The 21789-nt window shown below is 46.3% G+C and overlaps 1 protein-coding gene across 7 annotated transcripts in view; it reads left to right on the top strand.

Annotated features, from left to right (window-relative positions):
• The window catches only part of CELF2 (CUGBP Elav-like family member 2), a 308512-nt gene that overhangs the window by 270508 nt on the left and 16215 nt on the right, over positions 1 to 21789 (top strand). For 6 of the 7 annotated variants that reach the window (XM_047065058.1, XM_047065057.1, XM_047065062.1 and 3 more), the window contains exon 10: positions 20099 to 20218. In XM_047065058.1, the coding sequence (XP_046921014.1) occupies positions 20099 to 20218 (120 nt within the window). Of the gene's footprint in view, positions 1 to 20098; positions 20231 to 21789 lie in introns of all 7 variants that reach the window. The other variant, XM_047065059.1, reaches the window with a different exon arrangement.

Consider the following 21789-nt stretch of genomic DNA (forward strand, 5'->3'; position numbering starts at 1 on the left):
AACTCCCGTGCATCGTGCGTGCCTCACCAAGGCCACGTGCCCCCAGTGCGCCGGCGTTGGTTAGATACAGCAAGAACCCAGCCAACTGTTGAGGGTGTTTTTACTTACACTCTGTTCAACCTTGACTGCGTCTCTGACCTTCCTATTTTCCTCCATTCATCTTTTTTCACTGCTTATTACCAAAGAAAGTTCTCAAAGCCGTCAGTGTTCCCCATCATTAGCTATACTTTTAAGTGTTTTCGTCGGGAAGGCTGTTAAAATTACCTGTTTATTTGTGGGGTTGAATCAGACAGGTTTACACCCTATTGCTACAGAAAGAGAACAGATAATGCGATTCTTTGCTCATTTCCTGCGAGTTTCAACATTTTATCTTTCTAGAAGGTTTCCGTGTGTTGACTTGCTGCTGACTTACAGGGCTCACTTTATTTTCATTGATGTTAATGGAGTTGAACATGATGTAAAAGCCCTGTAAATAAAATATCACCATAGTGACTGTAATTTCTGGATATATTTTTTCATTTGACAAATATTTCCTGAGCATCTTCCATGTACCTGGGACTATGCTAGGCATTTGAAACACATCAGTGGACAAAGTAGAGAAAAATCCGTGCCCTCATGTAGTTGATATTTCTAGCATTAGCTCTTTAAAAAACGTATTTTACCAAATTTCTGCTATCATCAAATGACTTGGTGAGCATTGAAATATAAGCTATAACTTCTACACCCTTTAAAATAACCATTTCATAACCAACTTTTTGGCTTATGTTATGTTAAAATTTTGTGAAAGACCAAAGTGGAAAGGGGGGGGGGGGAATCTTCCTTCCCTTTCTGTAAGCCTTGCTGTTTCTCTTCACATTGAATGAAGCAAAACGCTAAGAATAGTATGCACTAGTTAGTAAATCTGATGATAAAAGTCTAATGATGAAAGTCAAAACAAGAAGAATGCACACACTTCTGTGAGTGGCTTCTCAACAGAAGCATTTCGTGAAGGGGCGCCTGGGTGACTCCGTCAGTTAAGTGTCTGACTTTCGATTTTGGCTCAGGTCATGATCTCACAGTCGTGGGATCATTGGGCTCCTCTCTGAGCATGGAGCCTGCTTAAGATTCATTCTCATTCTCATTCCCTCTCTCTCTCTCTCTCTCTCTCTCTCTCTCTCCCCCACTGACACGTGGGCTCTCTCAATAAATTAAAAAAAAAAGCATTTCATGAAAACCAAATTACTTCCAAAGTTCTTAGGCATTCAGAACATATTTTTGGGGGGGGGGAGGTAATTGGCTGTGGTCTTTTTGGTACGTGGTTCTTTATTTGTTTGGCATTGATGGTCCTACTCATAGGGTTTACAAACAAAAAACATGCAAATACCTCCCAGAGGAATCTCACTGTCCCTGCACGTGCTGGGTGTTTCGATGCAGAATTCACCGTAAGTTTTACTTGGCATCAGGAAAATGGAGGTCTGTTGGGCTACGTAGTCCAAACCGCGGCTCATTCCCTAAGTCATCCCGGTGTCCTGAGCTGTCAGAGGGTTCTCCGCTCCTGGCATCAGAACGACTCTGCATAGTATATGGGCAGCCCATGCAGATGAGGTGCTCTTGATGTGGAGCAGAGCCACAGTCTCTGAACGGTCCTGAGCTCATTTAAAGCTTCGTAAAGCTGCTGGGCTGAGGGGCTAGAGCTGTTTTTGGATCACCTCTCTTCTCCTCGGAGCCCGCACTCAGGTCTATGTGGCCGATTCTACCTGTGCCCGGAGTACGGTTTGTCCTCCTGTCCTGGGGGCTGTCACTCACCACTCAGTGCTTTGTTCTTGCCTTGCTTTGGGTACGCTTTTTAATACGTTTAGATACTGGCTGTCATTCTTTGCACGTTTGCTTTTAGCGGCTCTGGAGTTGGAGCTGTGCCAAGTGTTAGTGATTCGTTGTAAATAGTGCTCTATACGGTCTACGTTGTGTCAGACCCACATTGGATCCTGTTGTGGTGCATGTTTGAGCTCACAGGTGTGTTTTCTGTACAACACGGTCACTCAGTGTACTTCTGTTCCCACTGAATCATTGATGTTGCTGTCTGATAGAGCTATGTTATCACTGCTAGCACTGGGGGAAAGCCCATATTAATCACATAATGATATATTAAGGAGGAAAAGCAACCAACTTTTGCTAACAAATGTTGCTAGACACAGCTTCCCAGAGGTTTATGACCAAAGGTCCGTGTTTTAAGACCTGAAAGCCACAAAGTATGATCACTGAGTTCACGTGTGGTTTAATCCCACAAACTGCTTAAACCAGATGCAGTGGCCACATTCAAGAAACAAGCAGAATGCACCAACCCGCTCAACCTAGTTGAAGGGCGGAAAGTCGGAGAGATTGTGTCTTGAGGAAACGGGAAATTTTGAATAGAACAGCTGACATTTAAGCCCAAATTTTAAGACTAGGTAGGGTTTTGAGACGTAGAAATGGAATGGGAGATCTAACAAATGTGTCAAATGTGCAAAAAATAAAAAGGATTTGGTGAGCAAATGGAAATTGGTCTCCTTTTCACAGCCATGAGATGTATGGAAAATAATGACCAGAGTGGGTCCTGAAAGGTGTGGTTAGGGAGCCAGAACTTCCTCGTGCAGGCAGTGAAGAACATCTGAGGACTTTGAGAACAAGAGAGTCCACCATGGGACTTGAGCACTGAATGGATGTGAGGATAGAAGGAAGGAGTTGAAGGTGACAGAATCATATTTCCTCTGGGGGACAGGTGGCCCGGTGTTTTCACTGGTGTAGAGGGGAGGCAGGAGAAGGGAAAGTTTGTAGTAGACAAAGATTGGATTTTGTGCTGCACACGTGAACAGGCCTTTTGTGTACATATATCCACCGTGCACACGGTTGGCCATCTGACCGTGGAGTTCGTCGCGGAACTAGAAGAGTGGGTTGGAAACTGGCGGCAGAAGTGAGGTGGACTGATGTCAGCTTGGGGTGGGTGATACCTTTAAGTTAGAATCACCAAACAGAGGAGAGGAGACCAGGCGCAATGCTCTGGCTGATGGCTGTATTTGTGGGGCAGACAAGAGGAACCACGTGGTGGTAGCGTGGTACCCAGGAACCACGCAGGAAGGTGACAAGGGAGAGCAGAGAAGGGGCATTTGAATTTAGCAATTAGGCAGCCCCACCTCCCACCCCCTGCATGGCCAGGTCACTGTGGCGGAGTAAATGTCCCAGTTGTAGAGGCAATGAGAGAGGAGGAATGTGGGACTGGAGGCGAGAATTGTATCTTTATAAATGACATTTTCATGAAATTTAGTGGTTTTTTTTTTTTAAAAAGTCTACAAAAATAGCAAGGTCAGGAGAGAGATGAAGATGGGGAAACTTAAAAGTACTTCTAAGCTAAAGAGAAGGAGCCAGAAGGAGAGAGAACAGGAAGAGGCCAATGAGAGATGAGACTGCTGGACTGAGTGGGAAGGCGGTCAGAGGAGGGGAACCAAACCCTCCTTTATGCCTGTCTGTGGCACTGGAGCAGCGCGTGAGGGTCTGTGACGAGCTGGGAGGGGGACCCTGCCACCGAGCTCCTGGACGGCGCGCCCTGCCCTGCTGTCCCACAGCATGGTATGTGTGTGACCATGTGCCTGACGGGGCATAAACCCATAATAAATGCTGGCAACGGGCTGTATAGTCTTGAAAGAGGGAACGCCTTCTTCGCCTCTGAGACGCGAGCACACAGAGGCCAAGATTGGGGAGGACGCAAGGAATTTAAGACACAGAGGTATTTACGTCATGTGTAGGCTAAGAATTTAAATATCTAGCGCTACAAACAGAAAAGTTCATACTCGGGGCAGAAGTTTAAAAAGGAGGTACACTGAAGAATGTACTAGAGGAGTTACAGTTTCGTTTCCTTTCTAGAATATGTGGACATCTTGACCAAGAATTGGAAGACTGATTTGGAGCAAGTCATTTAATTTAATCTTTATCTGATTTTCTCAGTTGGGAAATGGAGTTGTTCACTTTACTGAAATATTGAGGTTAATACATACATAGAAAGCACGCTGTTGCTTTTATTTGAAGACAACGTTAAATTATCTTATGAGAAAGATGATTTCATTATTTTGGAATGATACTAAATTCCCCTGTTGACAACAGGAAACTAGGTTAAAACTAGAATAAGATCAGTGATATTTTTCTCTGAACCTTTTACCTTTGGAAATGAGTATCTCCCCCACCCTTCCTAAAAAATACCAGCATATAAATGCAGAAGTAGACCCACTCCTTCCTTCCTTCTGCTTTGGGGCTCAGCTGAACAAATTGTCAGTGACTTTCCCACGTACTTCGAGTGTGACTCCAGGTTATGGAACCAACACACCCTTCTTACCAAAGACGGCGTGGCACTGTTGGATTCAAGAGTGCCAGCTAACCGTGACGGGGCAGGACTTCTGGGTAGCGGCCACCATGGAGGGTCACGCACTGAGGCTCTTGGAGAGCTGGGGGTTATGACTGAGTCTGTGCTCGTGGTGGGCCATTCGCAGAGGCAGCTGCCTTGCCAAGGCACACGCTCAGACCGTGCCTGCGGCCCACAGCTCTTCGTCTAGAACCCTGCTGGCTGAGCACTTGACCCTCGGCAACCGTGCCATCTTATCCAAAGGAAAACGCTAGAAATGAGCGTTCGGTCCCTCTGGGCAAACTGCCCCCTTTCCAGGAGATCCTAAGACCAGACTCAGCCAGGTTTTCGGCGACCTGCCAACAACACACAGCTGGTTACCACGGAGGTGACCTCTCCCCAGGGTGCAGAGCCTGGTCAGATCATCAAGTTTTACAGTTACAAGGAGTCTTCAGGATAATCTGTCCAGGTGCCTCACGCATGATCCACACGGAAGCCCGCAGGGTTAGTTAATGATTTGCTGAGGAAACACAGGCGATTAGCAGCAGATGTGACGACAATCCTGCCACACCGCGAAACATGCAAAAGCAGGAACTCTGGGAGAACTGGAATTGTGTTTCTGGATTTTTCCACTTACATGTTCTCACTCTTGTGAGGAAATCCACGTTTGTTTTTTTCAATCTGTGTTGATGACCATCTGTAAAAACAAACATCTGGAGCCATCCAAGGACTTGTATTTTCGTAAATCGTTAGCAGAATATCGTCGGAAGGGAAGACAGGTTGTTTTCTCTCTGCTCCCTTCTTATTAGATCCGTATTTACCGAGTTTACATGAACGGACTTTTTCAAACTCGCAGCCCCAAATTACACCTTCATTCTTCAGTGTCTGTCTTCTTGGGACCGGGAGGACACTACAAACAAGGCAAGGCAAGGAGGTACCCAAGTTTGCTGACAACTAATGAAGCCAGTTTCTTCCTTAGAAATGTCAACTAGTGAGGGGCACCTGGGTGGCTTAGTCGGTTAAGCATCCAGCTCTTGATTTTGGCTCAGGTCACGATCTCACGGTTTGTGGGATCGAGCCCCACATCGGGCTCTGCACTGACATTGTGGAGTCTGCTTGAGATTCTCTCTCTCCCTCTCTTTCCGCCTCTCCCCATGCTGGCACACACGGTTTTTTTCTACGTGTGTCTCTCAAAAAAATAAAGTGAAGAAATGTCAACTAGCGAGGACTCCCAACAAGCATTTGCAAAAAAAGAATTAAAATGAAGGAAACCATTTCCGCTTCCATTTCTGCACCACTTTCTCACCTTCCAGTGTGTACTTTCCTAGAATAATGCCTCAAAAGCCAGTCAGGGTCCAGACGAGGGGCTTGCTTCACCCAGCCCTCTAGACTGAGAGAGAGTTCTTCCTGCGCATCTTCCGGAGAGCCAGGAGAACCAGGGTGGCCTGTCTGGCCCGGTGTCGCCCGAAGCCGCATCGTCCACTGTCCTTCTGAGGTGAAGCGATGTGCTGGGAGAAGAAAATGGGACGGAGGATATGGCTATTACAGACCATCAGGTAGTGACATCGGACCACCTCAGACCCTTTTAACACCATTTTCTGATAGCAGCAGCCTCCCCCTACCCTGTCATTCCTCCCCGCCCCCACAACTTGAAAGTTAAGGGAGGAGACGTAACTGTGGAATAATTGGTCCCCTGGGAGAAGAGTCACTAATGCCCTGGGGTTGTGATTAGCTAATAAGGCTAGTGCTTGTGTCATTGCCTAATTCTGCCTCCTCACAGTCTTCCCTGCGCCAGCCAGAGACCGCGTCCGAGCTCCTTTGAGGCAGGGTGGCATCCTCAGTAGGTTCGCGCAGTGTAGACGGTTTGCTGTTTCCTAAGCCGCAGAGCCACTATGCTTTCACCGCCCGATGGCTCCGAGCAGATGTTCGGTGAGCGCACTGCAGGCAGTCTCCCCGTCTTCGGTGGTGGTTTGTTGTAGCTCGGGGACAAACCTCGTGCTGTCCAGGGGAGGAGGGGGTGCTTAACGCGAGGAAGCGGGTGCCTTTGGTTCCTAGAGAGCACGGTGGGTCGTTCCTCCTGCCCGTGCAAAGACCAGGAGGCGGGGCGGCCTTTGGGGAGGGAGAATGTTGCCGGCGGGGAGTGAGGCGCATGGGAGACTCCTAGGCCCCCCGATGGCCGTCTGTCTGCTTCCCTTGCTGGGCCTGGAATCCGTGGAAGGACAGAGGGGTGGCCGCGTTCCCCCTGAGCAGTCACTTCACCCAGACCGCGCCTCTGGGTCTTTGTCCCGCCTTCCGTGCGGAAGGGGAAGGAGCCGCCGTTTACCCGTGTGTCTCTGATCCCGCGGCAGGCGAAGGTGGGTATCGAGGCCGGTCTTGGAGCCGGGCCGCGCCTGCCCCCCGCCACAGAGGCGCCACTCCCCACGGGAGTGCCAGCTGGGACAGTGAGCGTGGGCGTCTGCTGCCCTGTGTGTAAGAGTTCTGTCCCAGGACCAAAGGGTGTCTCTTGGTGACAAGGCAGCAAGTGGCTTTGTCCATTCTGTTATTTTTTTTTTCAGCTTTTATTTATTTTTGAGAAAGAGCACAAGTGGGGGAAGGGAAGAGAGAGAGAGAGAGAGAGAGAGAGAGAGACAGAATCTGAAGCAGGCTCCAGGCTCTGAAAAGTCAGCACAGAGCCCGAAGTGGGGCTTGAACCTGCAAACCGTGAGATCATGATCTGAGCCAAAGTTAGACACCTAATGGACTGAGCCACCCAGGCGCCCCCGTCCATTCTATTTTTTAAAATAACCACACTCTTCGTGGCCTGTGAGCAGAAAGGGACAGTCTGAGGAGAGTCTTTTTTTTAGCAGCTCGGCTGTGTCCTCAGGGGCCCTCATAAGGTGCAATGGGATCCCCTTGACCCGGCTCGTGAAGGCCTTCGATTGGCCTCATCCTAAGAGAAACTAGATACAGCGTTCAATGTACCTGCCTCAGCCTTCAGTATTATTTTCATTTATTCATCCGCTCAGCAAATATTTGGTGCCTGTTACGTCTTAGTTACTCCTGTAGGTTCTAGGAAATGAGGCAGAACTTCTCATTAATAAGCTTATCTGCTGGGGGGATTTTTTTTTTTTCCTTCGGGAAGATAGAACCATAACTCAGGAAACATTTTACTCCTGGTTTCCTGCCCCCCCCCCCGCATCTGTTTCCCTTTTTATCTCAAACCAAACCTCACCTCCACTATAACCTTTACCTTCTCAGGCCCCAGACTCCCCACACACAGCCGGACAGGGTGAGGTGCCACTGTGCTTGGAGGCCTCTCAGCCCGGTGGTTCCCACACTTCACTGAGCAAGAGACACGCCAGGAGGGCAAGTCCTGGGCCCTGCAGCCACGGATGTTGGTTCAGAGGGTCCAAGGTAACCTCCAGGCGAATGAGGTGCCCGAGGGCCTAGACTCTAATTTTTAAAAAGTGACTTTGCTCCATCTAATGTGTGTACGGATACCACACCCTCACAGGGTAATGTGGTCCCTGCCTCCAGCAGACAGAAGAGCCCTCACCACGTGGCCGGCAGAGCAGGTCTGCGAGTTTTCACCCCCAAAGTCTCCTTACATCCTTTCCTCTGTGACTGGGTCATTTAGGATTCAAGATGGCTGTGCTGGGTGGGGCGGCTCTTCTAGCAAAGAAGGTAGAAGCTGTTGGTGTCTGCAGCTTGGCTGGGCTCCTGTCGGTGTAGATCCCTGCGGTCTCTAAATAGACCCTGGGTTCTCACATTCTTCAGTTACACCGTGAGCAGTGAAAATTGGAACCTTCACAAAGTGCCGCCTTTAAACCAGTAGAATTCTGCCTTCTCTGAGTCCTGGTTTTCCCTGCCAGGAGAGGCGGCCAGGCTGCGTTTGGTACTCGTAGAAACAGTAAGAACTTTTCAGGAGTTGGAGTGTTGGACCTCCAAAGCCATCAGGCATATGTCAGGGTCTGCAGAAACCCCCTGAAACGTGACCACCTGACGGCCTTTGCTTTCATAGTTCCACAGACAGGGAGGACGTGCTTCTGAGGCCACTTGGGGTCCACAACCAGCCCTTCATACTGTGCCTGCCCCCTTATGGCTTTGACCCATTGACCCATCACTTTGGTCTCCTGAGCTACAGAGTGTCTTTCTGACGACAGCACCCAACCCTGGCCCTTCCCTTGGTTGTCTCCTCTCTGGGCTAAATTTGACCTTTTCATCAACGGTTTCTCTCACCGGCATGACTGGCAGGCCTGGTCACCCTCTTCCTGGCTCTCAGAACGATACACATAGACCGAGATTCCTGACGGCAAGACCAGTGGCACAGGCCGTGGGATTGTCGGTCATCTGTGCACTTCCTTCCATCTCTCCTACCGGGAAATACTGAATCTGCATGAATCTGAGGACAGGATGACCAGATTCTCATCCTTCGGATAGACATCATCAGCAGTGTTTGTCAGTCACCTACTGTGTGTCAGGCATCATTGCCACCTCATTTGTTTGATTATCATGTCAGTTCTCAGGGTGGGTCACATTATTCCCATTTTAAGCATCATTCGGAGCCTCAGCTAAATTGAGGGATTGCCCAAGGTCTTACAGGTGGAAGGGACAGGGCCTGAAAATTAAGGGTGAATATGAATAACCGCAAGTTTATTGCTTCTGTAGATCTCAACAGCAGCCAAGATAGACACAAGATGCAAAACAGGAATTTAAGTTTATATGCGCATAGTGTTAACATTCTGGAGCCAGAGCTAGGTGAAGTCCTGGCTCTACAACCTACAGCTGTGTGGGACCTTCCACCAGTTACTTAGCTGCATAGGCTAACCATAAACAAAAGAGCTGATGCACAGAAAGTACTTAGAACAAAGGCCGGCCCCCGGGTAAATGCTAGCGACCACCATGATGAAGCTGTATTCCTGGTGAAGCTGAGTTGGAAAATGTATTCGTTTTCCATTGCTGCTGTGACAAATTACCACACACGTAGTAGCTTGAAACAACACACGTGTATTATCTTCTGACTCTGTAGGCCGGAAGTCCAGCATGGTCACTGGGCTGACACCCCACATAGGGGTATCAGCAGGGTGCAGTTCCTTCTGCAAGCCCTAGGGAGGAATCCACTTCCCTGCTCCTCCAACTTCCGGAGGCTGCTGGCTTCCTCGACAAACAGCCCCTCCTTCCAAGTCCTTGTCGCGCTGCCATCTCCCTGGCTCTTGCGAGCCCCTCTGCCATTGACAGGACCCCTGAGATTACACTGGGCCCAGGCAGATAATCCTGGACAGTCTCCTCATCCCAAGGTCCTCTGAAGAGCAGCTTATAAACCCTGTAAGCTCTGTGTCACAGGCTGCAGGAATCAGAACACAAGCATCTTTGGGGGGAGCCATAGAGCATGTAGTAGTAATTTTTGTCTCCCTCTGCAGACGTAGTCCTGGGACCCAAATGAACTTACCTGCCCTCTCCAGTAATGCAGAAATTAGAACAGAAAGAGAATGGAGAGCAGGAAGGCCTTCATCAAGCACCCACTGGTGTCCTGTGTTTTAATTTGGCGGCCCCATGGATGTTAGATCCTTCCCAGTCTCTCCAGCTACATTCGTCACCTGCTTCATGTTAGGGAGATCAAGGCTGGTGGGGGCTGGAAGGGAGGGAGTCCGGCTTATCCACACGGCAGAGAGAGGGTGACTTTTTCCTGAGAAATGAAGCCAAGGGCCTTTTCTCTCTGGAAAGCTCAGAAAGAATAAGCATTTATCTCTGGAACAAATAAATATAAAACAAATGAAGCATTTTTTTTTAATTTAGGTAAGATTCAGCTTGCTTGTTTTTTTGGGCTGCTTTGAGAAAGTTTCCCAAAGAGCCCTTCTCCCACAGCCGTTAGCTATCCCGATGGCCTCCTCACCGAGGACTCACCCACAGAGCTACAGCACCGGCCCCGTCCTGTGCCACTGCTCGCTGTGTGCCCTGGGCAGGTCCGCTCAGCCTCTGCTTTCCATCTTCTAAGTGGAGAAGACTCTCAGTCTAGTTCATGCATTGCCTCAGAGGATCCAAGTTGAAATGAAGGAACATATGTGCAAGGCAGTGCTGTCTGTCCCTGTCGATGGGGATTAAGGGAGAGAAACAAATCACTGGCCAGGGTAGGTGAGCCAGCACTCGGCTCTCCTGGAGATACTGGACATTGGATATTCCTCCGGCTCGTCTAGCACTCTTTTCTCTCTCTTCTCTCCCTCCTCCTTTCACCTTGGCATGGCAAGGAAACCTAGTGATCTAGGCATGCCATCCATGACCTGAAGCTTTGACCTGGGCCAAGAAACTCTACTCAGTGTATTATTGATCCAAGACCTAGTGCAGTTCAAGGAGAAAGAACCCGTCTTCTCACTTAGATTGGGAGAGGCATATGGGAATTGTTGAGCTTGGCGTCTTCCCAGCAGTGAATTAACCTCAGAAGAGCAGAGAAATCCTGTGATGCTCACCACCAGTCTTCCTTTCCCCCACCCCCCAGTCTCTAACGCTGTTCCCTTCCCTCATTCTTTCCTAAGAAGGCACAGAACTGTGCTGCTGTATGAGGTAATGAAAACAGGACTTGTGTTTATTGCATGGCCATTTTAGTTCCTGGTTAGCCGGCCAGTCACAACCTCTTTGGGTTCGTCGGTAGTTTCTAAGCAGTAGTAAAACAGGCTGAAGATGTGACCTCTGACAAGACACGTCTGCACTGCGTGAGCAAGGGCAGCCGAGCTTTGCTCCTCTGGCCTGTGTGCCTCTGGGCTTTGTCGTGTATGGAGCAGCCTTCTACTAAAAGAGGTGCCATGGACGATGGAGAGTGCAGCTTTATTTACCACCCTTCTCCCAAAATGTGCCTTTGGCATGTCATAAACAGTTTAATGGAGAAAGTGAAGGATACAGTTCTTGGTGGAGACCAGAGGGAATTTCAGATGGGCAGAATCCTCTTGCCAGTTGGCCAATACAGAAATAGGAAAATATGTGTGTTGGCATTGAATTTGTCTCTGTCTTTCGTGTCTGGGGTCTCTTTCTCTATTGTGTGTCTGCTGAATATTTGGTTTTGGAGCACATGATTAAGATTGGCTGTGTGACAAACTTGAGGCTTTTTGCTTTAAAGCGGTTATTTGCTAGAATTAAAAAGATTCTTAAAGGTGGCTAGATCGCAGTTGAGCCATCTTTTCCAAATGAGACTCCAGTTGGGGTGAATTTTCAGAGTATTGTCTGAAGCTGTGGGGCACACAGGGTCTTCTCGTTTCAAGGTCAGTTACTTAGTTCACTCAGCATTTTTTCTGTAATTTTTTTTTTTTTTTTGAGAGCACACAAGCAGAGGAGGGGAGAGAGGGAATCTTAAGCAGGCTCCACAGTCAGCACAGAGACCAACAAGGGGCCTGTTCTCGCAACCCTAGGATCATGAACTAAGCTGAGATCAAGAGTTGGACGCTTAACCGACTGAACCACCCAGGCGCCCCATTGGTCCAGTCGTCTTACTGTCACACTTGATCCCTGTCCCTTGTGTCCTTCACCCACTCCCCACCCTTCTACTGGGTCTAGCCCTCAACCACATACTAAGAGGCCCACTTGACTGTATCCAGTCTTCCTGCGGTTTTAAATAAATAGCAAACCAAGACCTAAAGAGACCTCTAACTTGCATACTGTTTGTATTATCAGTGACAAGTGGGCCTGCTGAATTTCCCAGCTCCCCACCTCACTCCTGTCCCTTATGCGTCCATGGCTCGTGTGTGTGTGTGTGTTTGTGTGTCTGTCTGTCTGTCTGTCTACATCTACGGTACACTCTCTCCAGCTTGCTGCTCACCACCGTAACTGAGAATTACCCACACAAAGCAGAGACTGGCTTAAACCCACCTCTTCCTCAAGCCCATCTTACAGACATGGAGGGTGTGAAAGATCACCCACAGTCTGAGGTCAGCCAGTTCTGATGTCGCCCAGCTCCTGCCCCCTCTTGCCCCCTGTGAAGCTCCAGCTAGACGTAGATGACAGACGAGTCTGCCCGTGGCCATTCTGGGTTTCCCTGGGTGAGTGAAAGCAGGCCGCATCTACGGCCCGTAGTCCCTGACATGGCTGCTGAAGAGGGAGAGGGGCCTGGGCCCTGCACACAGGCTTTTCTCTGTGACTGGTGGTGAGGAAGAGGAGGGTCAGCCAGCAGAAACAGAACCAATGGCCATCCAGTCATCAGTAACTGAAGCTGTGTAGGCAGAGATTGGAGAGAAGCTTACCTCCTTCCTTGTTCTACAAGACACGTCCTATGTAGGTTTGTCCTCTCAGTTCGGTGTGTACCCAGTAATGGACTATGATCTGAAAGTCCCCAGATGGTACCACTGTGCCAGGTTCATTACCTAGATCACCCTACTCAATCTTCACAACCTTTTAAGTTGGGTGTTCTTTTTTCTCCCATTTAAAAATGCTGAAATGGAAGCTTATGGAGAAGAGGAAAGGTTGAGTCCAGAGCACTCAGCTTCAACGACAGCCCCATTGTGACTCCGGTTTTCTGTCTGTAAACGGGGGTAATGAGATTGTAATGGTTTGTTGCTTAGAGCAGTAGTCTCACTTTGTGGTGTCTGCGAGGCCATGTTGGAAGCTTTCCCCTGACCTTCTCCAGGATGCCTATGCTAACCTCAACTTTCATGATCCCCTTCTGCCACCAGAGGAGATGCAGGGTGACCACCCAGGGAGCAGCAGAAAGAATGAGAGACTAATGATGTCTGTGCTATAAACAAGGTCTGGAAAATGTAAGTTGCAGACACTGAGGTATTAAGGTCCGGTCATATATTTCCTCTCCAGCACTTACAGTGAATACTGCACAGCAGCATGACGACTGGTGTCATAAGTCTTTCTAGTAATGTGCTGGTGTCCCTAACTGATAGGCACTTTCTCCAGGTCATTGACCTTAGTGCTTTGGCACCTCTGCTTCATCAGTGATGTGAGCAGCAATGGAGTTGGAGGCCTTTCTGATAACGGTAGCTTGTGTTTCTCAGATGAATGAGAGACTCTTCTGATCCATTACTCGGCTGGCTCCCTCCACACCTTATCCCAGTTTGCTTCATTTTCACATCTCCATCATTTCCTGTGCTGTCTGAGGAATATCTGCTCTCCTTATCCTATTCCTTTCTATCCCTTTCCCTTCTGAAAGATCTCAGTGAAGAGTCTGAGGGCATAAAGAAAAAGAGTGCTGAATAAAATGAGGGTTTTCTGACGTACCCACTGGTAGTAGTGTTCTCTTATGAGCTGTATTTCATCCGGACAAAGACACAGATGTTCATGGAAGTGTATCAAGGTCCTTTGCAATGCAAGCAGTTGACCCACTTTTCTTTTTCTCTCTGAAACTGATGCAAAACTCTTCTGTCTCATTATAGCATATAGTTTGTTGTTTGCATGGTATTTATCTTTCCATCCTTTTACTTTCAACCTATTTGTGTCTTGGAATCTAAAGTGTGCCTCCTATAAGCAACACAGACAGCTAGGTTTTGTTTTATAATTTTTTAAGCCAGTCTAACAATCTCTACCTTTTGATTGGATTGTTTACTTCATTCACATTTAATATTATCAGGTTGCATTTATATGTGACATAAATTTACTTTTCACTTTCTGTGTATTTCAGTTTTTGTTTCTCCTTTGTGGCTTTATTTTGCATTAAGTGAATATTTTCTAGTATAATGTTTGAATTTCTTCAGTGATTTTCATCCATATTTTTGAATTTTCTTTTCTTAGTGGTTGCTCTAGGGTTTACAACATATATCCTGTCTTATCAGAACCTACTTCAGATATGTACTAACCTAATGCCAATGAGATGCAGAAACATGCCTCCTATACATAACTCTCCTTTCCTCCCCTTTTTTCTACTATTTATATACATATTATGTCTTTGTATGTTATAAACTTAATGTATAGTTACAGTTATTACTTTATATATTTTAAATGAACTGAAAGAAAAAGGAGAGCAGGTACATGTATCTCTAGAGTTTGTTTATAGCCTCCTTATTTATCATTTCCGGTTCTCTTCATCTCTTCTTGTGGTTACTGTCTGGTATAATTTCCTCACTGCAATACAACTTTGTCCCCCTACCCACTTCCTTTGTGCTTAAAATGTCAAATATATTTCTGTGTATTAGAGACTCAATGATACAATTAATATACATACTGCTTTAGGCAGTTGATTTTTTAATCAATTAAGAGAAGAAAAGAAAAATGCAACTATACAGTCTTTTATAAGTATCCACATAATTACCTTTATTGGTGTTATGCATGTGTATGTGTGTAGGGATTTGAATTATTGTCTTGGGTTACCTGCTTTCAGCCTGTAGAACTTGCTTTCGTATTTCTTGTAATACAATGACTGCTGGCAACACATTCTGTTTTTGTTCATCTAGAAATGTTATTTTTCCCTTGTTTACCGAAGATAGTTTGGCTGGATATAAAATTCTTACTTCATAGTGTTTTACTCCTTTCAGCATTTGCAGTGTGCCATGCCACCTTCTGGTCCACTGTTTCTGCTGAGAAGCCAGGTGTTAATCTTCTTGGGATCCCCTTTTACACGATGAGTCATGTTGTCCACTCTCTCCTTGCAAGACTTTTTTTTCTTCATCTTGGGCTTTCAGTATTTTTACTATCACATGTCTGGGTGTGGATCTTCTTCTGTTATCCTACCTGCAGTTTGTTGACTTTCTTGGATATACAGATGAATGTTTTTGGTCACGTTTAGGAACTTTGCAGTCCTTGTGTTGTTGAGCTATTTTTTCTGTTCTTTTCTCTGCTCGTGGTACCCCCAGTATCTGTACACTCCTGTATCTCATGGCATGCCACACCTCTGACGTTCTGTTCCTTTTTATTCATTGTGGTTTCTCTGATTTTCAGACTGCATGATCTACATCATTCTCCAAACTCATTTGTTATTCTGCCTTTTCAAATCTAGTGTTGAGCCCCCAGTGAATTTTTCATTTCTGTAATTTACCTTTCAAGTCTAGAATTTCCATTTTGTTCATTTTTATAATATCTCCCTTTTTATTGGTATTCTTTGCCTGATGCAACTTTGTCATCACACCTTTCGTTAAGCATGTTTTCCTTTAGTTCTTTGAACATATTTATAGGACCTGTTTTGATGTGTTTGTCTGCTAAGTACAGTATCTGGACCCTCTCAAACACAGTTTCTGGTGCCTGCTCAGTGAGCAGAGGCTACTTTGAGGACAGGACTCCCACACTTCCTGGCCCGGAACAGAGCTTCCATAAGACAGAGCCAGGGGTGTGGTTAAAAATGCCAGTGGCCTGCCCTTCCCTGGGAGAAACCATAGCCCTAGGTTTGGACCTGTGGGGAGAAGAAGCCCTTAGCTCCTTGGCCACAACCACCTGGAGTTGAGCTTCCATTACATACACTGACCTTGGGGAAGTGGGAGAGGAGCAGCTGAAAGGGAGGGAGCAGGCTGTGGCTCAAATGCCACAGACTCTTGCTGTTCATTCTGAGATTCTGCAAATTTACCTGAATATCTTCTTTCAAGGACCTTACAATACTTTAACTGAAGGGCGCCTGGGTAGGTCAGTCCGTTAAGCAGCCAACTCTTGATTTCAGCTCAGGTCATGATCTCACAGTCGTGAGATCGAGCCCCCAAATCAGGCTCTGCACTGAACATGGTGCCTGCTTGAGATTCTCTCTCTCTCTCTGACCCTCCCCCACTTACTCTCAAAAAGGAAGGGAGGGAGGGAGGGAGGGGTAAAGAAGAAGAAACTAGCTTAATTCAGAAGAGCCTCTCTCCCAACCCATGTGTGGTGTATTCACATTGTCATGTATTGCAGTTCTAGCTCCAGTGTGTTTCATCCCAGTACACTGTTACTTTATATAAATAGCATTTATTTAAATCTGCCTGCATATTTAACTACTTCCTTTGCTTTATTATTCCTTCTTTCATCTGGGATCATTTCTCCTTTAGTTTGAATCCTATCCAACAGAACATTTAGTGAGGGTCCACTGGTTAAAAAGTCTTAGCTTTATATGACAATTATTTATTTTGTCCTAGTTTCCAAAATATATTTTTGTTGGATGTTCTAAGTTGACAGTTAATTTACCTCAGCACCGTGTCCTAATCTGTCTTACATTACTGTTGATATGATTACCAATATTTTAAAAGATATCTTATAGTGCTTGTTACTCTTTTGGTGTTTACTCCCCCCCCCCCCCCCCCCGCCCCGAGTCCCTCTGGTCACCTAGACCAATAAACTGCCAGAAACAGAAGTCCTCCTTTCTGGGCTATTTCCCATGGAAAAAGAGACTTAAATCTAGTGTCAGTCTCCATGTTATAGCCCTTCCCACACTGTTGTGCCAGTGAGTGAGGGGTAAAAACTATCCCTCATGCGTGTTCTGATTCGAAGCCAGTAATAAAAGCCTGAAAAACTTTCACACAATTTTAGGTGACACCAGGGGAATACTTCTAGAATGGTAATGTGAGGATACCTGTGAACCCTTTACCCCGTGAAACCACCATTACTGGTAAAAATTGTGAAAGTCAACCACTTAAAATCTCTAGAAATTGTCCTTAAAAGTCCACAGATGGAGAAACATTCTCACAAATGTTCTGGCAAGAAATAAAGGTAATGATTACCTTTGATTTTCATAAGTTATGTTTGTTAAAATCGTTATGGTAATAAATAAAAGAATAGAAATAATATACATTACCTCCAAAGTAGCAGAGGGGGAAATGGAATGGGGGAAAAAAAGTAAATAATAGTCCTAAGAAGGAAGGCAACAAAGAAGAGGAAAAAATATAGGCAGGACATAGAACACAAAATTTAAACATTTCTACTGCAAGACTGTTAGATTATTAGGCTGTAGTTTTTAAAACCTCTTTACATATTGATTATAAGAGATAGAGCAGAAATAGACAAAAAGCAAAACGATGGTGAAAGATACATCATGCAAATAACCAAAAAAATCTGATGCTTTTATTTTTTATCATACAAAACAGACTTCAAGAAGAAACTGGAAATAAGAGCTGCCACAAAAAGTTGATTGCACCACGAGATACAATAATTTGCAAACATCTACACAAGGAGTAACATAGCTTCAAGATGTATTCCCAAAAATGTCCATATTTACCTGGAGAAATTGGCATTACCACAGTGGGAGATTTTCACATGCTTCTCTCAGTAACGGACAGCACAAGCAGACAAAGAAATGGGATTTAATTGTAAATGTTCCCGATTTTAAACATTTATTAAGAGCATGTTAGGAATAATTTTTGCCAATATAAACTTGAAAACTTAAATACATAAGTTCCTAGAAAGCTATAACTGAATACAACTGATTAGAGAAGAACAAGAAAAGTTGAACAATCTTAGTTAAGGAAATGTAATCATCCCATGAAGAAATATCAAGTCCACATCATTTTTACTGGCATATCCTATGAAACATTGAAGTTAGAAATAATTGCCATCTTTTACAGTTTATTCCAGAAAATGCAAAAATAAAGACACTGCCTGAGTCATTTGATGAGGTTAGCAAAAGCTTATTAGCAAAACTAAAGACACACAGGAAGGAAAATAAATGCCAATCATACTCATGTACATAGACGAAAAAATCCTAAACAAGGTATTATTACATAATAAAACCAAGGAACTACTGTTATTTTTGTGAGGTGTAATACTGGTTTTGAGTTTTCAAAAAATGTCCACAGTTTTTAGAGTTACATACTGAAGTATATAGGGGAGAGACAACAGAAGGTCTGAAATTGGCTTTAAAATAGAGATTGAGAAGGGGCGCCTGGGCGGCTCAGTCCGTTAAGCATCCGACTTTGGCTCGGGTCATGATCTCACGGTTCACGAGTTCAGGCCCCGCATCAGGCTCTGTGCTGACTCTCAGAGCCTGGAGCCTGCTTCAGATTCTATGTCTCCCTCTCTCTTGGCCCCTCCCCCCCTTGTACTCTGTCTCTCTCAAAAATAAATAAAATGTTTTTAAAAATTAAAAAAAAATAGATTAAATTGCTTCTCAAATATTCTAGAATGTGGCTATGAGTTTATGGGAGTTTGTCATGTTTTTCTCTTGTGTATTTGAAAAGTTTCATAATACAAAAGGACTAAAGACACTGGACTATATATCATTTTCTTTTAAAAAGAGATATGCATTATGAGGTGTGAGAAGCTAATGGCCTACCTGGACTGAAATGTGACAAGGTGAGGAATTCATTTTTTAGGCATTTGATCTGGCCTCATCCCAGAGGGATCCCAAGCAAGGTGCTTTTCAAGCAGTGCTGTTTGTGGTTTCTGAAGGCAGAGGAAGGATGAGCTCCCGCTGAGCAGGAACATTCCAGGAGATGGATGAAGTTCCTGGCCATCCTGGATCTCACAGCTAGAAAAGGACCAGGTGCTGCTTTTAGCGCTGGTCAGAGTTCAGTTCAGCCTTCACCTCCGTCACCAGGATAAAGCGAAGTGATGTCCCTGGAAAAAGTCAGCGGAGTGTGAAGCCGTACAAGTGTATACAAATGTAAGACACGTGACATACTACTTACAGACGCCATTATGTAATGGTGTCAAAGGGACAGAGAGTGCAGCTGCTCTGGAGAACAGTCCAGCAGGTCCTCCAAATGTTAAGCAGGAAGTTATCATCTTACCCAGCTGTCCTGCTCCTGGGTATGGTGTGTGGGGTGTGTGTGTGTGTGTGTGTGTGTGTGTGTGTGTGCGCACTCAAATGAAAATGAAAGTTTATGGCTATGCAAAAGCTTGTGTTAGATGTTCATAGCATCATTATTCATACTAGCCCAAAAGTTGAAACAATCAAAATGTCCACAACTGATGAATGGATACACAAAATGCAGTGTTTTCATACAGCAGAGTATTACTCTGCTATGAAATCCTGGCCCGTCCTACACAGAGGGATCTTGAGAACGTCTTGCTAAGTGAAGGAAGCAGTCACAAAAGATCACAAATTATGTGATTCCACCTCCATGAAATATCCAGACTAAGCAAATTCATAGAGACAGGAAGTGGTGGGGGGAACGGGGAATGACAGCTAACAAGGATGGCTTTCTTTTCGGGGTAAGAATATTCTGTTAGATGGTGGTGCGGCTGGATAACTGCGAACATACTAAAAACCACTGACTTGCATGCTTCAAGGGCCAAATTTTATGGCATGTGAGTGATGTGTCAGTAAAGCTGTTACCTAAAAGGCTGGGGGGTAAGAGAGAGTTTGGAGCAAAATGGTTTTGTCTCCTACCACTCCTCACCCTGTTACCACCAGTGCCTGGGCCCTGAAGTCTTCTGTCAAATTCAGGAAGATGTAGGATTTTTTTTTTTTTTTTCCAGAATTTCAGTGAGAAAAGAAAATGCCGAGTCTGAAGCAGAAACAGTGAGAAAACCAAGGACTGCCATTCACTCCCACCCCCTACCCCCTTCTGTGCCAGTCACTGGTGAACAGGAGAAGGCCTCGGCCTGCAGGACTGAGGCTGCCCTCCTGTGGCTGGTGGGGGGGGGTGGTGTGGGGGGCAGCCTACCCAGAAGACGGCCTCCTGTTTGCCGATTCACCCCCACTAACGAGCAGTGGGCATATTCACTGACTGGCCGAACAGAGCTGTGATGGCTTACTTGAATCACCAAACCTAACCGTCAGAATTGCCCCCAAGCACAGCCCCACGTGTGTCTCTCCGATGGGAAGCGTTAAGCGTGGCTCGCAGTTCAGCCCCCAGCTCCAGCTGCCGTGGAGAGGACGATTACTTTCCGGGCCACTTGGCCTTCACTCATCTTGTGTTTTCTCTCCCCGTTTTCCTGTCTCGTTTTGTTTTTCAGTGGCTGCTTCAACCCCCAACTCCAGTGCTGGTGCGGCCATGAATTCTCTGACCTCTCTTGGGACTCTGCAAGGGCTGGCGGGAGCCACTGTCGGACTGAATAATATTAATGCACTAGCAGGTACCATAAACAGTGAGTATTTGCTGCTCTGGTGGACAGCCTTCCCCCAAATTCTCCCCGGAAAATGGTCAGCCAGCCCTGAACCGCAAAGGATACGTAACAGGGAGAACTAAAGCTTGGGATGGAGGAGCACATACCCCGCTAGGCACATGCGATCTACATTCATTTTGCCTCAAAGGGACCCAGCCCTCGTCGCCCCGGCTTTTTTCTAATCCTCAGAACGTGTGTTCGTTCACTCGTAGGTTTCTGTGGCTGACAGCTAGTTGCAGCTTTCACAGGGGCGTGCTTTGGTTCTCCTCTTCTGAGAGGCAGTGTGTTTTAATAGAAAAGTGGACACGTGGGTCCAGTTCCAAATCGGGCAGGCACCTGCAGAAACCTCAGCAAATCACTGCCCACCCACCCCAGGCTTCCGAGTCCCATTTGAAAACTGGAAGTTCTGGATTAGACGATTTTATTGGTACCCTCTTGCTCTAAAGATTGATGACCTATATAGAGAAGCACGAGGCCTTGGAAAGGAGGAAATAAGGCTGAGTGGAAAAGGCCCCGGCTGGCAGTGGTACCGTGTGGAGTCTTTAAGCGCTCACAGACGGCTCACTCAACAGCAGTTCATCTCTGAAGAGGCTCATGTCACCATGGCAGGTTGAGGCAGAGTGAGGCAACTCACTTCCAGAAGTACTTCAGCCCAAAACCTAGGGACTCCCTGGAGAGCTCCAGGTTCCGTCCCACATAGCCTGGCCATTTCTGCCACGTTAGAGCTGTGGGGGATAAAGTCATGTTTTAGGCTTGTGCTCGGCACTGGCTTCTACACTGGGGAGAACTGACCCTCCACGCACAGAAGGGACATCTCGTTTGCCTTTCCCTCAGTTCAGTCCTGAGTTAAGAGTAGCCAGGCCCAGGAGAGCCCAGAGCAAATCTGATTTCTGATTTGGGGGCCCAGTTATCTTCCATGCAGTGCAGGCAACACAGCACCTGCCTGCTTCAAGCTTTAAGAAAGGGTCCCTGGCAAGTTAATTTACCCCATGACTCAACAAGTGAACAGTTTTCAAGGGGTGATCAGATACTACCATTTTTTTTCAGCAAAACAAAAACAAAAAATCTGGACCTCATCAAATTTCCAAGTTTTAATAAACACTTTTGTTCAGATGCTCTGGGAAAAACAAACAAAAATTGGGACTGAGTTTCATCTGACCATAGGCAAAAAAAAAAGTGGGGGGGATCGTTCTTTCTAGATATGATAGCTCTTGATTAGCAAATAGCGTATTAAGTGGCAATCATGTGACAACAGAATGTCTTATTCCAGTAAAACGGCCTCCAGCTGCCCACCTCCAGCAGCCCAGGAGCCCTCATCACGTTTACTCCTGTTTCTGACCTTGTTCTGCAGACGCTCCAACCCACTTCCTCCCCCTTGGTTGCAGACATGGGTGTTTACACACATCCCTTCATGCTGCTTCTCTTGCCCCAGGACCTAGTTCCCCTAAAACAAGGACTTTGATTTGATCGCCTGCCTGTCCTGTCCTTGGTCTGCAAAGTAACAGGCCAGTGGGAATGGCTGTCCTCCTCAGCACGTGCTC

Source organism: Lynx rufus, unplaced genomic scaffold (genome assembly GCF_022079265.1).
Source record: "Lynx rufus isolate CCGP_SWC_20201006 ecotype Redwood Valley unplaced genomic scaffold, mLynRuf1.p SCAF_7, whole genome shotgun sequence".
Taxonomy (NCBI): Eukaryota; Metazoa; Chordata; class Mammalia; order Carnivora; family Felidae; genus Lynx; species Lynx rufus.